Here is a 15683-nt window from a genome sequence, read left to right as displayed (position 1 = left end):
GTTTATGGTTCTTACAATTATATAAGCACATTTTGTTACAGTCAATGAGGGGATGTATCATTTGCTATACAATTTTCATTACCCAGAACCTAAAAACTGCCATTAACAAGAGTATATCTTTTTGTTCTTTCATTAACAATGGGCTTCAGTACAATGAAATCTCACCTGCACAAATGTTCTCACTCATTTCCTTTTAATGTCAGAACAGATTTCTGTTTAGTTAAATATTCCCTTCCATGTTTACAAGCCAGACACTGCCTGAGAAATAGAAAGTGAAAATGACTAGCCAATTTTCACTGCTTAAGAGTGAAATGAAAGCAAGTCATCTGCATAAAGTGACAAAGTTAAACTTAGAGCTTTAAAATGTTAAGGTGATGTTTGTAAGCAAGAAAAAAACTTTACCCTAATCATAACCCTTCAACAAAAGCAGAAAGGATTCAAGATTAAATATACAGTAGAGAATTTACAAATGATATTCTCTACTCACCTCTAGACAATAATCCTTGAGTGGGTGAAATGTTGCAAAAAAGAAATGCTCTTGAATGCGCTGCCAATTCTTCTTGGCATTCCTAAGGATTAAAAATATGGTATGAGCCACAGACAAATCAAACAACTCTGGTGAGGGGAGAATCAATCAGATATCTTAAAAAGGGGCTGCAGAGTTGAGAAGGAACAGAAAATTTTATGAACTTTATCCTAAGATTGATACACACCTCTCCAAGATCAATACATACGTTAAAAACTGACACTTACTACATTTCACATTTTGAAGTGGAACCTTAAACCTGTGTCTGGCAGAAAACTCTTTTTCCAGGAGAGAAAACCATTACATAAAAGTCACTTTTTCTACTCCAAAGACTCATACCACACAGCCACGCTGTACCCACTTTCACAAACCAAACAAACTTACTATGAGCAGGGTTTAAATTTTTAAAACATCTGTTGTCAAGTTTATGTTTTAAAAGGCAAAAAAGGTAGGGATAAAAGTTATACAATATGACAGGCAGGTTTCAGATGAAATTCATGATCATCAACCCATACACTAAGCAGCAATTTCAAGACATTTTTCTCGCAAGATCACGCTCCTGCTCCGGCCAATGTATCTTCTTCAATCCATGGAGTTCCTATGCCTTCCCCGACCCTCTCACTATCAGCAGACGGCCATGCCTCACACATCACAGGAGACAGGAGCGAGAGACCCTCTTCCTGCCACCTCCTTACCCACTGTCCTCTCTTCTCCTTCACTTTCAAGAGTCTCTTTTCAAAGGGCAATCCCCTGCCCCACAACAGACCCCATTCCCCTGGGTTCTGCCGTATCTCCCCCAACTTCTGCATCTCCCCTGTTCTCTATTCTAGCCTTTCCTTCAGCCTTTTCAAAAGGGCTTTTATATCTAGTCTTAAAAAACAAAACCAAACCTTATCAAAGTGTCCATCAGTAGTGGACTCAAGCAATAACCTAAGGCACAGCCACACGATGGAATATTAGGTAGCTGTTAAAAGAAAAGCCAGTTTACTGGGGTTTCACCTTTGGTGGGAGAAGGGAGGAAGGAGACTGTCTCGTTTTTATTTGATGGCTTTCTGCAATGTTCAACTTCCTAACTATGAATATCACTTAAAAACAACTGTTACCAAAAATGAAACAGAAGCCCTCTTTTGACAGCACCTCCACCACTAGCTGTGGAATTTTCTAATACAAGAAATTTCTAAATAAGTTGACTGTGTCTTACCATCCTCATTACCCATTTTTTGAAAAATTAAAAGACATGAAATATTTTAAATATTCCAAATATTCAGGTCAACAAAATTATAGACACCAATAAACCTACCACTCTGATGTAATATATGTTAATGTATCATCCTATCCACATTTGGACTGGGTTTTTTTGTACTTGTTTTTGTTTTTTGAGACAGGATCTTACTCGGTTGCCAGGCTAGAGTGCAGTAGTGCAATCTCAGCTCACTGCAGCCTCAACTTCTTGGGCTCAGGTGATTCTCTCAGCTCAGCCTCCCGAGTTGCTGGGACTACAAAAGTGCATGCCACCATACCCGGCTTTTTTTTTTTTTTTTTTTTTTTTTTTTTTTTTTTTTGTATTTTTATAGAGAACAGAGTTTTCCCATGTTGCCCACACTGATCTTGAACTCCTGGGCTCAAGCAATCCACTCATCTTAGCCTCAAAGTGCTGGGATTACAGGTGAGAGCCACTGCACCTGGCCCCATCTTGGACCTATTTTAATGTGGTTTCAATCCCCTAACTATGCTATCGTATGGCTCTTGATAATCCAGCAAATACTTTAGGCTCTTATTTACCTTACCTCAAAGCCTGTCCATTTCTCTGGCCCTCGACTAATCTCATACTAATCTAAACCACAGTTTTCCTCCCACTTTCTCTTGCTCACCTCTGATCTGCTCTTCACACTTTAAATAATGCAAAAGAAAACCGGATGATGTCATTCTTAAGTTTAACTTTTTCTGGTTTCCCAATTCACTCAACATCAACCCAAGCCCAGTCCTGGTCCCCTCCATCTTGTGGCTGCTCTGTTCCCTCCCTCAGCCAGACCAGGCTTTAGTTCAAGCTCTGGGCAAATCAAGTGGGGCTGGGCATTCCCAAACACTGTCTTCTCCACAGAAATCTCTTTCCTTCACTCTTCGTTGACCTAGTTCCTATTCACGCTTTGGATTTTAATGTAAACATCGTGTTACTCAGAAAGGCTTTCCCTAAACCACCCAGACTGAATAGTCTGTGTTTCCTCATCACCACATATACTTTTCTGTGATTTATTTTAAAACTTTTTAAAAAATTGCTCTGATTTCTTGGCATCTATTCCCATCTGACTGTGAGCCACACGAAGAAAGGGGCTTCATCTACCTGGCTAACCCCCAGCACATAGTCTTGTGCCTGTCATAAGCCGATCCCAAGGAGGTATGTTATCACAGAACAGAGGTGGCTCAACGCCCAGCGTGCCTTATTTATTTATTTCTTTATTTATGAGACGGAGTCTCACTCTGTTGCCAAGGCTGGTGTGCAGTGGTGTGATCTCGGCTCACTGCAACCTCTACCTCCTGGGTTCAAGAGATTCTCCTGCCTCAGCCTCCCTAGTAGCTGAGATTACAGGCGCCCGCCACCAGGCCCAGCTAATTTTTGTATTTTTAGTAGAGACATGTTGGCGAGGCTGGTCTCAAACTCCTGACCTCAGGTGATCCACCTGCCTTGGCCTCCCAAAGTGCTGGGATTACAGGCGTGAGCCGCTGCACCCAGCTGGATGCCTTATTTTGATTGGCTATATCTCCTACCTGGTACTGAGATTTTTAAAGTTATTTTTTAAAATAGCGTTTTATTGCTTAATAAAAAAATATGAGTATAGCCAGTTGCTTTTAGAAATCAAAACACAGCTATCAAGAAGCTTAGAATAGGATCAACAACCAGGATCAAAATGTCTCAATACCAAATAATCAATCACCATCTAAACATGGAGAAAACTACAAGCTGACAAATATCTACCTGCATGTTAAATTGTGGCAATTCCCTCAAACTCCCTTCCATTAAGGAAGGGCCGAAAGTCTATGGGGTAACTATACCCTCTGTCCCCTGGAGCAACTTTGGTGGCTTGAGTTTGGATTATTGCATGATAATGCAAATGCGATCCTGAGAAATATTAATGTTCAAATCTACACATGTAAACTCAGCCATGTATTTACTAAATAATAGGAAATACACCATACACCAAGGAGAAATAAGACATTTAAGGTTCCTTGGGAAGATCCAAGATTTCTAGTTTTCAGATGACAGTTGGAATTTTAGGGGTCCCTGGCAATGCTACAGTGAATGACTAATTTTGATGACCAGCCTTTGCTGGGCCAGGCATGGGGAGGTCCTTCTCCAGTACACAGAACTGTGCACACTGTACCAGGAGTCCATTCCCACCTCTGTCCCTCCTCTGGACCCCATCTCCCCACAGCTAACTCTCTTTTTCTCCTGCTATTCCCTTTCCCCTGTTTTATCTCAAGCTATTCACTTTTCTCTCTTCTCCATTTTAGTATTTATTTATACTTACCAAGTATCTTTCTCCCAAGCCCCTAAAACCTCCCTTACCCACTTAATGCCCAAATGCCTCTTCAACAAATGCATCAAAAGTCAAGGAAGGTAGAAAGGTACGTCGTGGCCAGGGAGGTACTCTCGCCCTGCCCCCATATGAAGCTACACAATGACTCAGTCTTATTTGTACCATGTACAAATAACTTGATGGTCACGGCCAAGACCTCTACAGGTTACTGGTTTTCCAAATGCTATTTCATTTGCTTATTATGCTGTTTCCAACACTTAACCATTTGTGTATATAAATTAGTGGGTGCTTTTTCAGCTTTTAGATGAACAATCTTTTATGTTGGTTGATATTGCTTGTGTCTCTAAAATTTAGAAAAAAAAATCCAGAATTCCTGGATGGCAGTAATCTATGATAATAATAAAAAGGCAAAACAGCGCCACTTCAGAGACGAGGAGACAAGCGCAGAGACCCAAAGGTGCTTATGACACTGCAGCCTGCTTCTGCGCCGTGACGGGTGCGGGGAAAGAGAGGCAGACGTGAGAACTCCCGCGAGGGCTTCACAGACACTGGGTCCTGCACCGCTCCCTCACCCCATCCACGTCACTTGCTTGATACTGAGCTTCCATGTATGATTTTGTTTGCGGAATAGCAGAGTTCTCTTAGAAAAGAGAAAAGGCTTTAGCTGTAACTAGTATAGCTGAGAGGTGAAGAGCATGTCTTTAAAGTCAGGTCGTGCCACTTCTAAGCAGTTCTCAAACAACAGAGGATGACATTTAGCTATACTGAAGAGAAACATGTAAAAGATTATTTATACAATAAAGGATTGAGGATAAAAGGGTAGTAAGAGGTCAAGGTGGAGCTGACAATGAACTGTAATCAACCACACCCCATAGTGAGCTGTTGACGCCTGGCCCAGTCTGAGCCCCCGATGCTCCAGCATGAGGATGTGGAAGGAGAAGCTGACGCGGCATGGGCACCACCCCCTCCCTGTGGGCCCTGCTGGAGGAGAGTGAGGGCGACGAGGGCTCCTTACCCTGCCCCGTGCATGCTTTCCACTTGATGGAGGCTGGATTCAATCACAGGAGTCAGGGCATCAAATTCTTCTACACTTAACACTTTACACACAGTCCAGAGTTTCTTAAGGGCGACTAAAGCATACAGTCGAACACTAAAATTGTGATTGAAGCACCACTGCAGCACAACAATAAGGGCTTGCTTCAGAATTAGTTTCTGAAAAGGAAGGCAAAAAATTCCTCAAAACACAGACACGGACCATTTTACTCTCACTTGTATGACACACAAAAAAGTATACGAATGATACAACTGCTCCTAGTAAAACTTCTTGCACTGGCTTTGCTACCAGGGCCTCTCATTCTTCCCTCCTGGACAAATTCGGCGCACTGGCATTTGCAATTTACTCAAGGAAAAACACATTCTCCCAGCTCTAGATTTCATTAATGCTGCAGTACGTTTTCCCCCATACTCTAGTACCTGAGTTAACTTGAAAAAAGTACGTTTTATGCTAACCATTATACAACCACAGTGTTTTTCAAATGGAGCCTCCATCACTTATCTTAATTTGTGCTGAAAAAGTCAGAAATAGTCTTCAAGAGTCCCACTTCTGATGGCCTGAAAATGCTCCTAGAGCAAGATGCCACACAAAGTGCTGTCCTCCTCCTCGCCACTGATTTCTGAGCTACTCTGTCTTCCCTAATGGTGATCCTGGACCCACAAGTACTGAGTAGTGGCAGGAAAATTAAGAAGTGAGGGGGAGGCTGGGCGCGGTGGCTCACACCTGTAATCCCAGCACTTTGGGAGGCCGGGGCAGGCGGATCACGAGGTCAGGAGATCGAGACCATCCTGGCTAACTAAAATACAAAATACTCTACTAAAAATACAAAAAATAGCCGGGCGTGGTGGCGGGCACCTGTAGTCCCAGCTACTCCGGAGGCTGAGGCAGGAGAATGGCTTGAACCCGGGAGGCAGAGCTTGCAGTGAGCTGAGATCGCGCCACTGCCCTCCAGCCTGGGCGACAGAGAGAGACTCCGTCTCAAAAAAAAAAAAAAAAGTGAGGGGGAAAATAATAAAACTGTTTAAATTTCCCTGTAGTCTTTTCCTGTGAACTTTAGTCTTCACACATATACTAACGAAGGAACCAGAAGGACCCAAACGTTTAATGAAATATCAGAAGCTATTTTGATGCTCCTACCAAATGCACTTCTCCCCTAAGGCTCATGTGCTCACCGGCTGCACCTGGCAGCCCAGTTTCTACTGACCAATGAAAAACAACCATATTCATAGAATAGTTTACCAAAGGCATCAGCATGGCTGATAACACACTTCAGTTACCTAAAGTTTCTCTGAGAAGGATAAAAACAGATACAAATAATCCTCTTTCTCTCATTCCTTTACTCAACACGTCATCAACATTTATCAAAGGTCAGTGACTGTACTGCCAACATTACAAAGTATGATGTTATGATATACACTGGTTTTCGTCCACAATTGCTGGCTTCTAACTCCCACAGCCCTTGTTACAGTCTTTTGTTATAACGATCCCATTTGGAAGGAAGTCACTTGTGCAGCCTACACTGAAGGAGTGAGAAGTCATACTCCCCCTCCTTCAGGGCAGAGCATTTATAAAAATTACTTATAATTTTTTTACAAAGTATTTGTCTTGTCCGTCCCTTCTTTTTTTTTTTCTTTTTGAGACGGAGTCTCACTCTGTAGCCCAGGCTGGAGTGTGGTCGCGCGATCTCGGCTCATTACAATCTCTGCCTCATGAGATCAAGTGATTCTCTTGCCTCAGCCTCCCGAGTAGCTGGGATTATAGGCGTGTACCCCCATGCCTGGCTAATTTTTGTGTTTTAGTAGAGACAGAGTTTCACCATGTTGGCCAGACTGGTCTCAAACTCCTGACCTCAAGTGATCTGCCCGCCTTGGCCTCCCAAAATGCGGGATTACAGGCGTGAGCCACCGTACCTGGATTCATTTATTGATTCAATCATTTATTTGTATCAGTGTGGGCTCGAGGATATTTGTTTTATTCTTTGGGTTGTGATCCAATACTGCTTTATTTTGTCGCTCACACTGTTTCAGCTTTAGCCACTGGGAACACCTTCCCTCTGCACTCCCACCTCACATCACTGTGTGTACGTGTGCCGTGCCTTCTGACTCTACAGGATGCTCCACCAGGCTCATCTTGTATACTTTCTGCCCTAGTTTTAGAATCAGCTATTTCTCCAGCGATCCCTGGTTCATTTTATTGGAGAATGGTGTTAGCAACCAAGATCTTGGACCTAGGTATACATTACTTGTAAATGAAAAAAAAAACCACTATAATTCTCCATAGGGAAAACAGTGCTTCCTATGGAGCCCACACTCAAAAATGTTGGTACTGCCAGTGATCGCTTGGCTGGGGCCTTCAGGACTTAAATGATGCTTTCATATACATCAGTGTAAAAAGCCCTGCTCGTGAATTCTCACGTCCCGCTCATTTTATACAATGAACAAGCTGACAGGACAATACACAACTACGAGCATAATTCAGAAAAGTTTTTTTTTTCTTTTTTACTCTTAGAGGAACACTTCGTGCTCTGATCTTGAAACCACCATTGCAAAATTGTAACTGAGGTGGGGAAAGAGATCTGACCTGACCAACTCCATCTTGCTTCTAACCTCCAAGCTGTCCTTGTTCATTCCTGGATGTAGGCTGAACTAACTTTGGGAGGAACTTATAGTTTAAAACAATGATAACAGCCCTTTCCCAAAACAAACCTCCTACTTGTCTGGGGACTAGATTTTCTTTGTAGGACTAACAAATTAGCCTCAAGATTAGAAATAATGGTTTAGGAGTCTTGTAGCTAGAGGCTACAAGATTCTGACCCTCCCTAAACTGCTCCTATGTCAGTGCTTGAGATATTTTGCAGACCCTGCACTTGATGGACCAGCTGGCACCACCCAGGTCGATAAACTGGCTCATCTGATCTTGTGGCCCCCACCCCGGAAATGACTTAGCACAAGAGGACGCCTCAATTCCCTAGGATTTCATCTCCAACCCAACCAATCAACACCCTTGACTCACTGGCCTTCCCACTCCCACCAAATTATCCTTAAAAACCTGATCCCCAAATGCTCAGGGAGACCAATTTGAGTAATAATAAGACTCCAGTCTCCTGCACAAGCAGCTCTGTGTACTCTTTCTCTGTTGCAATTCCTGTCTTGATAAATCGGCTCTGCGTAGGCGGCGGAAAAGGTGAACCTATTGAGCGGTTACAACCTCTGTCGTGTGTGACAACTGCTTTGAATCGTTAATTGCTCAGTACAGGTTAAGTAAGCCGCTTTGAAGAGAATGGAAAGTCTTAAGTGATTGCTTCCAAGAAATCAATCCTACATTTATCTAGGTAACAATGGATTTTACGTATCAGAAATGAAGAGACTGACAAAGTCAGTCAGTTTGGCCTTTTCTTAGGTATGTCAGGTCAGTTTTTTTTTTTTTCCTAAGGTGTTGAAGTAGAAATTATTCCATTCTACTAATTAGTGCTCCTTTTTGGATGTTTCGAAAATAAAAAATAAATCTAAAATATGTAATATACAGCAAGTACAAAAAGGGCTTGATGGAAAAATAACATGCTATTTTTACCAGATCTAACATGAACATCTCCTAAGTTCATTTTCAGAATTTGTCTAAACTATTCTTAGGCTATTCATCTACCCTGCAACAGGACAATGTCTGCTCTGTTTTAGCTTTCTCAATAGATCGTAAACAAATCTCTTTCCTGCACATATTTAAAAGAGAAAGACAACATTTGTTGTCTTTGAATGAATATTTGTTTATCTGAAGGCCAGAGCCTTCTTGATCTTAGGAAAGGTGTGTTGAACAAGTTTTCCTGGAACTGTAACACACTGCCATCTGGCTGATACACACTGGAAGACACCATCAATTTAAAAGTGTTATCATGATTTTAGAGGTTAAAATGCGGTGTGGAGAAAGGCCTGTCTTAGAATGGATGAAATAGGTTAATACAAAACAGACCACTGTTTAAAAACCAGAACACTGAAAAATTCTAGGAAAGCTTATTTTCCCTTATATTTTTATGGCACTTTCAACACTTAAGAACACTATTTCAATTAAGTTTTCTCCTAGAGTTTATAGTGTATCAGTACATTCTTCTCTGTGGATGCAATAATACAGAATCTTATTGCAAATCTTACTGGCAGGTTCTCCTAAATTCTTCAACGGTTGCCATAGTGATTAACCAAAATTAGTTAGGATTTCTGCTTATCTGTGTGAGAACTTACTGGGGAAATTGTTCTAAACCTGAGAAACATGAAGCAACTGTACTGCACACTCCAAATGATGCCAGTCACTTTACATCACCTTCAATTACCCAACAGCTTTTAATAGTCTGGCCCTAAGTTTCTTTGCATGAGCATTTGTTAAATAACTACCATTCAAAGAATGCAGTAAGGGAAGTCCTATTTAAAGAATCCTAAGTAATTCTAATCCTAAGAATTATAAATAATTATTAATTTTATACAAGTATCAACAAAAACTTACCCAGTAATTTGTCTATAAATTTGGTATGTACTCATGCACACCTCAGTGTGTATGCATGTAAATGGGTAATTCCCGTTTACTGGGTATTCGTGTCTAATACATGTGCACATTAGCAGGGCAGTGGAAAGGAAAGGGAGAAATTGCAAAAATCACAGGAGTGCTCTACATATAAAAAATTGGTACACATAATATAAAATTCTTTTTTTATAGTCAAGTTTAAATTCTTACAAACAACTTAAACTCACCTTTTCTGGAATGTTTTGAGTAACAACGTCCAAATGTGATGAAACTGCTAAAAATGTACAAATGCTTGTTTTAAGATTTTCTTCTCCCTGAAAAAATAATCAGATAAATATTCATTCAAAGCTTACTGTAAGCCATGCGCGTGCAAGGCGCCGTGCTGGACTCTATGAGGGCCCAAGACGGGAGGCCGCCTCTTCCCTGGAACAGCCCAGGGTCTGGGTGGGAAGGGGGCTGCAGTGGCAGGCGCAGGACTGAAAGCAGAGGAATAATTTCCTAGAGCCACATGCCAGTGCACAGAAAAATCAGCAGGTCACATAAAGTACTGAATAACTCAACTCTAAGAACAGCGGGCCTGGGCACAGTGGCTCACGCCTATAATCCCAACACTTTGGGAGGCTGAGGCAGTCAGATCATTTGAGGCCAGAGGTTTGAGATCAGCCTGGCCAACATGGTGAAACGCCGTTGCTAACAAAAAATACAAAAATTCACTGGGTGTGGTAGTGCGTGCCTGTAGTCCCAGCTACTGGGGAGGCTGAGATGGAAGAATTGCCTGAATCCGGGAGGCAGAGGTTGCAGTGAACTGAGATCATGCCACTGTACTCCAGCGTGGGCAACAGAGCGAGACCCTGTCTCAAAAAAAAAAAAATGAAGTACAGTGTGCCCCATGTATGCGTGGGTTCTGCATCTATGAGTTCAACCACAGATGAAAAATATTTAAATAAATAAAAAATTTTAAAAACACAATTAAAAAGTAATACAAATGAAATTTAAAACTGTATAACAGCGATTTACATCACATGTACATTGTACTATACATTGTAAGTAATCTAAGATTATTGAAGTACATGGGAGGATACACGTCAGTTACATGCAAATACTATGCCATTCTAAATAAAGAACTTGAGCATCTTCAGGTTTTGGCATCCATGGGGGGCCTGGAACCAATCACCCAGGGATATCAAGGGTTGATTACAGGTAGCAGAGCCAAGGGCATGCTCACTTCAGGAGAGGCGAGGCCTTCAGGATGGGAAGGACTGGCCTGGAGAAGGAGCAGGAAGGTGAGAGAACAGATAAGTGAATAAGAACAAAGACACAGAGGCAAACTTAAGGGAAAGGCAGCAAGAGGAGATAAAGCCAGTTTGGCAGGGAGTGACAGAGATAAGGCTCAAATGCTAAATGGAATTATACTACAGAGGCTTTAAAAAGCTATAGCAAAAAACCTATATAAGACTTAATCAGCTATCTTAGGGAAAGTTTTTCAAAAAGACTGTTCAGTTGGAATCTGGAAACTTCTGATTCCAGTTGAAAAAGACTGTTCAACTGGAATCTGAAACTATTATTATTCTATAATAATAGTGGTTTGGAATAATACATTATTTTAGTGATAATAAACTGATAAATGCCAGACAGATTGGAAAGAAAAGAGCATATAAGCAGAAGACCAGTTTGGAGACCTCTCCAAGAGGCAAATCAGATGATTATTGAATTCCTTTATTTAATTAACAGTTACTGAATGTCTTCTACATGACAGTTACTATAGAAACAAGTTCCTATAACTTAAAAATCTACTGGAGAAGAAAAACACCAAATCAGATTAAAGTTCTAACTTTAAGCAATACTATTTATGTGCTATGAAAACCTAAAATTAGGGGATCTAAATACTTGGGGAGGTAACTTCCCTTAAGAATGACAATATAGGCTGGGCGCTGTGGCTCATGCCTATAATCCCAGCACTTTGGAAGGCTGAGGCGGGCAGATCACAAGGTCAGGAGTTCAAGACCAGCCTGGCCAATATGGTGAAACCCCATCTTTACTGAAAATACAAAACTTAGCTGGGTGTGGTGGTGGGCACCTGTAATCCCAGCTACTCGGGAGGTTGAGGCAGGGGAATCATTTGAACCCGCGAGACGGAGGTTGCAGTGAGCTGAGATCGTACCACTGCACTCCAGCCTGGGCGACAGCAAGATTCTATCTATAATAATAATAATAATAATAATAATGACAATATGGGCCAGGTACAGTGGCTCATGACCAGCCCGGGCAACATAACAAGACCTCACCTCTATAAAAAATTAAAAAAAAAAAAAAAATTGGCCACACATGGTGGCATGTGCTTATAGTCCCAGCTGCTCAGGAGGCTGAGGCGGGAAGATCATTTGAGCCCAGTCATTCAAGGCTGCAGTGATCTATAATCGCCTGGGTGACAGAGCAAGACTCTGTCTCAAAGACAAAAAAAAGAAGACACATGAACTGAGATGTGAAGGGAGAGAGAGTTATCTAGATAAAGGGAAGAAAGAAGACCGTTTTGTGTAAAGGGCACAACATGTGCGATAGCCTGAAACCAAAAGGACTAGTGATAAGCAGGAAATACTGAAAAGGTCAGTGTGGTACTCAGTTATCTCGGGTGACCCCCAGTCAACCAACCCTCCCTATGCATGACCGATGTAGGCCCCTTCCACCATAGCAGGGATGGTCATGTGCTTTGCTCTGGCCAATGAACATTAGCAAGCCTGAAGCACCCAGAGGCTGGATGAGCACTTGCCCATCAGGACATGTCCCCCCCAACACCCCCGTCGGCGGAATGCTCATTCTTGGGGAACTGAATATAAAGAGGTCCAGCTACCCTGCTGGAGACATGGAGTGGGAGCGATGCCCAGCCAGCAGAGCTGCTCCTGCCATTGCAGCTGAGGTGACAAATATGTGAGCGAAGGAGCCATTTGGAAGTCCCAGCCCCAGCAGACATCACAAGTAGCAACACTGCCCAGCCAGGCCCAGACAACACACACATCACGAAAAAAACCAAAACACTGTTTAGGCCGGGCGCAGTGGCTCATGTCTGTAATCCCAGCACTCTGGGAGGCTAAGGCAGGTGCATCACTTGAGGTCAGCAGTTTGAGACCAGCCTGGCCAACATGGTGAAACCCCATCTGTACTAAAAATACAAAAATGATTTAGCCAGGTATGGTGGCGGGCCCCTGTAATCCCAGCTACTCGGGAGGCTGAAGCAGGAGAATCACTTGAACCAGGGAGGCAGAGGTTGCAGTGAGCCGAGATTGTGCCATTGTACTCTAGCCTGGGCAACAAGAGCGAAACTCAAAACAAAACAAAACAAAACAAAAAATATTGTTTACACCGCTAAGCTCTGGAGAGTTCTAGCAACGGAAAACAGACAACCAGTGTGCCTCGTGTAGTAAACTGAGAATGGACCACACAGAGAGACTAGAGAGGAAAGAGGCCTAAGACCATGCAAGCCTCACAGGACGCTCCGAGGAGCGTAGTCTTCGTCCTGAGAAGACGGGAGACACTGTCTTCAGCGGGCGGGGTCACCTGTTGAAATTCTCACGGTGGAAACCCTGCCTGGGCTTCAGGGTGGAGAGCAGATGGAAACAGAGCCAAGAGTGGACGTAGGAAGCCCAGTGAGGCAGCCACTAAAAGGGATGACAGCAGCGTAGACTGAGATACAATGGCAGAGACAGACAAGAGAGAACTCAGAAATATTCAGGCAGAAAGATCAGGACCTGGTCACGAATCAGACACAGAGCATGGAAAGTGTCAAGGTTTCTGGTTTGTGCAAATGCATAGGCAGCGGTAGTATTCACTAGAGTAGGAAGAAGATCAAGTTTGAGGGAAACAATAAGGCACTCAGGATTAGACATCTACGTTTTAGATGATTTAGTCTAAGGGAAAATAATCTACAAGGAAAACGTCTACAGCAAGGGTCAGAAAACTTGTTCTGTAAAGTGCCAAGCAATAAATAAAAACATGGCTTTGTGGGCCACACAGTCTCTGTTGCAATTGTTCAACTCTGCCACGTTAGCACAAACACAGCCACAGACAATATGAAAATGCATGGGCATGGCTGTGTTCCAATATAACTCTGCCAGGCCAAATTTGGCTGTAGCTTGCCAACCCTTGATCTAGAGTCAGGGGAAGATGTGTGGCATACAATACAAATGAGTAAGTCATTCACATTAAGCAGTATGTGAATCCACAATATAGATAAGACTGACTATAAAAATAAGAAAATCAAAAAAAAGCCTAGCCCTGGAGAAGCACCACCATTTAAGAGGTGGGCAGGGAAGGAAAAGCTGGAAAGGACACAGAAAAGAGGGCAGGAGGGACCAAAAAAGTGTGTGTCACTAGAACTGAGGATAAGAAAATGGTCAGCAGCATGCATGTGGCTGAGAGAAGACGACAAAGGCTGACACTGACTCGTGGAGGTCGCTCTTGACTCCTGCAACAGTGTCTTCTGAGAAGTGACTGAACTGGAAGTTGGTCCACCATGGATTCAAGTGTGGGGTTGGGGAGGATGTGACAAAAAAAGGCCGGGCGCAGCAGCTCATGCCTGTAATCCCAGCACTTTGGGAGGCCAAGGCGGGCAGATCACCTGAGGTCAGGAGTTCAAGACCAGCCTGGCCAACATGGTAAAACCCAGTCTCTACTAAAAATACAAAAATTAGTCAGGCGAGGTGGCGAGCACCTGTAGTCCCAGCTACTCAGGAGGCTGAGGCAGGAGAATTGCTTAAAGGTGGAAGGCGGAGGTTGCAGTGAGCTGAGATCGCACCACTGCACTCCAGCGTGGGCGACAGAGCGAGACTCCGTTTCAAAAAAGTAAATAAAATAAGTAAATTTTAAAAAATAATAAAACTCTGGAACACAGGCACCTCTTTTAGGAAGTCTGACAATGAAATAGCAGAGAGCCAGGGTGATTAGAGGAGAGGGACGAGAAAACAGCCGGTATAAATATCCACAGAAAATGGATGCAACTCGAACCTGTTGAAAAGCCAATGGGACCACTTGGTTAAGGCGAGACTGAGGATAGAAGACAGGCTGATAGCAACAAATGCCTAAGAAGACAGGAAGGAAGAGGGCCAAAGACCCAGTGGAAGAATTACTCTGGCACTGGAGAAGATTCTACTTCTTTACAGTAAAAGGAAGGAAGAAATCTCAGATGGATACTGACATAGGCAGACTTGTCTGATTGCTCTTGAGAAGATATAAATATTCCTACGTGGCAACTGTTATTTTCTCTAAAAAATAAAGGGTAAGGTAATTTGCTTTGAATAAAGGAAGAAAAGGGTGTAGAGGACAACTGCCCCTTTCTTTGATATCTATCCTGAATCCCCTTCCAAGTTTAGGGAATTCTTCCATCTTATGAGTGTTGGGGGACACTGAAAAATGCCAGATATTCGTCTTCCCAGCCTCCTTGCCACTAACAAGAAGGCACTTGACCTGGTTCCAAAGACCCCAATTCTGATTTCTAAATTGAGAACTTACAACTTAGAGGAGTAGAGCTCACAGAAAACCCTCCTCCACAGCAGGCAGCAGAGACAGCAGCTACACAGCTAGCTATGGCAAGGCCCTGCTGAAGGCACCGTGTGTCCAGTGAACCAGCTCTCTCTGGCCTGCCTGCGGCTGCAGTTCTGGAAGCCACTGAGCCTCCCCTGTTCCTGCCAATTTTCCAGGTCTGATTCTGTAGCTTTCGTGGCATTCTGTAAGCTACCTACTACTCCCCTCTTCCCCACTACCTTTTTTGAATCCCGTTTTGATTCCGTCAGCAAAAGCTTCCTTTGCCTACACCAAAAACTCTGACTCATGTCCACAGGTAAAATCAGATTCGAAGAGAATATACAAGGCCTAATGACAAGTGAGAGGCTGAGCTAAGCAAATAAAAGTAACAATTGGCACTACTGTGGACGGGAGCCCAGGAAGTTTTGGGGGTACACCAGAACCAACCTGCCCTTTGTGAGAATTCCTGGGGCGGTGCTAACCCATTTGAGAGTTGACATGAACAAACTACATTAATAAGGCTATGGATCTAAAAATCAATTCAAGG

The 15683-nt window shown here is 42.9% G+C and overlaps 1 protein-coding gene across 12 annotated transcripts in view; it reads right to left on the bottom strand.

The window, feature by feature from the left end:
• The window catches only part of TARBP1 (tRNA guanosine 2 -O-methyltransferase TARBP1), an 84657-nt gene that overhangs the window by 8070 nt on the left and 60904 nt on the right, over positions 1–15683 (bottom strand). For 10 of the 12 annotated variants that reach the window (XR_012414209.1, XM_045391542.3, XM_045391550.3 and 7 more), the window contains 3 exons: positions 9850–9936; positions 5078–5274; positions 488–569 (listed from right to left, as the gene is read on the bottom strand). Coding sequence is in view for 9 of the 12 variants with exons in the window: in XM_045391542.3 (XP_045247477.2) it covers positions 488–569; positions 5078–5274; positions 9850–9936 (366 nt within the window). In the remaining 3 variants the exon portion in view is untranslated. Of the gene's footprint in view, positions 1–165; positions 259–487; positions 570–5077; positions 5275–9849; positions 9937–15683 lie in introns of all 12 variants that reach the window. The other 2 variants (XR_012414215.1, XR_006697770.3) reach the window with 1 other exon arrangement.

Source organism: Macaca fascicularis, chromosome 1 (assembly GCF_037993035.2).
Source record: "Macaca fascicularis isolate 582-1 chromosome 1, T2T-MFA8v1.1".
In the NCBI taxonomy this organism is placed as follows: Eukaryota; Metazoa; Chordata; class Mammalia; order Primates; family Cercopithecidae; genus Macaca; species Macaca fascicularis.
This window is presented reverse-complemented; position numbering and strand designations above follow the sequence as displayed.